Source organism: Empidonax traillii, unplaced genomic scaffold (assembly GCF_003031625.1).
Source record: "Empidonax traillii isolate 1590-97213 ecotype Southwest subspecies unplaced genomic scaffold, ASM303162v1 scaffold3121:size38615, whole genome shotgun sequence".
Taxonomy (NCBI): Eukaryota; Metazoa; Chordata; class Aves; order Passeriformes; family Tyrannidae; genus Empidonax; species Empidonax traillii.
This window is the reverse complement of record NW_020958314.1, coordinates 7,042-8,807: the sequence shown is the minus strand read 5'-3', so window position 1 is coordinate 8,807 and position 1,766 is coordinate 7,042. Positions and strand designations below refer to the sequence as shown.

General features: G+C 54.0%; 1 protein-coding gene across 1 annotated transcript in view; it reads right to left on the bottom strand.

The window, feature by feature from the left end:
• Positions 1-1,035: 1,035 nt before the first annotated feature.
• LOC114072396 (transmembrane protein 136-like) overlaps positions 1,036-1,766 on the bottom strand; it is a 4,066-nt gene continuing 3,335 nt past the window's right edge. The window contains exon 3 of the mRNA XM_027910298.1: positions 1,036-1,728. Within this exon, the coding sequence (XP_027766099.1) occupies positions 1,190-1,728 (539 nt within the window). The 3' untranslated portion in view covers positions 1,036-1,189. The remainder of the gene's footprint in view (positions 1,729-1,766) is intronic.

Here is a 1,766-nt window from a genome sequence, read left to right as displayed (position 1 = left end):
GCCCCAGAGGTCAAGGCATCAATTCAGATGAAGGAGAGCCAAGATCAGGTCTCTGGCTTGCACAGGACAAATTCGGAGCTGGGCAGCAATTCCACCTCAGCCAGTGGGTTTTGGAGATGCTGGGTGGCCACTCTTCAACCAGAAATCCCAGTCTGGATTTGGGTAAATAAGCACAGCAGAGGGAATTGTGGCGTTCTGCAGACAAATCAACCAGAAAATCCCTTACTGGCAAGTCCTGATGGGGCTTCTCCCAACAGAGTCATTCAAGGAGCTAAAAGGAGTGTTCTGTAGGGGATGGGTGGAGTTTTAACAGTCAGGGATATGAAGAGGGAGAAGTTATAAAAGCATTTCCCATCAGGGGCTGTGTCTTTGGGTGTATTCACAGAGCACCTCTAGTCCTGTAAGGCTCCAGTGCTGATTAGAGCTTCTGGACACTACAGAAAAATAAGTTATCAATATGTTAATAAATAAGTTATTAAAAGGAATTAGAAAGGGTAGGAAACAACAACCTACCTAAAATACTGATTTTTCTAGAGTCACACTCTAGCTCAACCACCAAAGCCGTTTCTCCCAAAGGGAACACCGGGATAATGAAGGAAGTGCAGGTTAACAACCATCACTCTGCATTTACGTAGCACCTCTCAAGGAAAAATCTGAAAGTGCATAACACAGATGGATCAGCTCCATCACCCCCAAGTCACAGAGATGGGGAATTAGGCACAGAGTTAGAGCCATGTGACTTGCCCAAGGTCACACAGCGAGTTGGTGGAAGAGCCAGGAATTTGATGCAACACTAGAACATGCTTCTTCCTACCAGTATGAACACTCCTACACTGCACAGGACACCGAACGTGAAGACCTACTGTTATCTCCTCCTCTCCTCTCCAAGGTTCTACCAGTGCTGAAGGAGTTTTCTACTCACACCACTATTTACACCTGCACTGCTGGACTAGTTAATGGTCAGTGTATAAAATTAGCCCTTCTTCCCCTCGTGAGCTCACCCAGCCCCTGCCAGGCCAAACGCTGCCTAATCCATGGCACAGCCCCACGGATTTCAGTGGAGCTGCACCAGGGATGAATCTGTCTCCAGGACTGCTAACGTGTGCTGGCTCCTCTCCCGACCTCAGGCACGGTATTTCCCCCTCTCCAGGTGCCGTGAACTCGAGGAATTCCCTCCTCAGCACCCCCCTCAGTGGGTCTTCAGGTGCCCGTTGGTTTTCAGGCCCAGCTCGCCGCCCCTCCGGCTCCTCCACGCCCGGTACTTCTTCACACTCTTCCTCCTGGCGAAGCGGCAGATGCTGAGCATGAACACCCAGGACACGGCGTACATGACCACCCCCCCCAGCTTGATGTACCAGCGGGGCCGGGGCGAGGCCAGCTCGCAGTACATCAGCCAGGCGCCCATCCCGATGCGCACGCCGGTGAACAGGAGCACGAAGCAGAAATCCACCAGGTCGCCCGCCAGGGTGTGGTAGGAGCCCGTCTCCTTGAGGAACCAGCGGGCCTGCAGCAGCGGGTTGGTGATCTCGCTGCCGAAGATGACGGCGTTGACGTCGGCGGCCGACTCGCCCAGGGCCAGCGAGGCCGCGATGCCCACGATGCTCACCAGGTGGTGGGCCAGCATCAGGGCACCCTCCGTCTGGAAGTACACGCACCAGCACAGGTCGAAGAGGAAGTAGCCCAGGCTAAGGCACAGCCCGTGCACCTGAAGGGTTGTGTTGGGCGACCCTGGAGCACAAGGGACACAAAGAACTGTAAGGCACTGA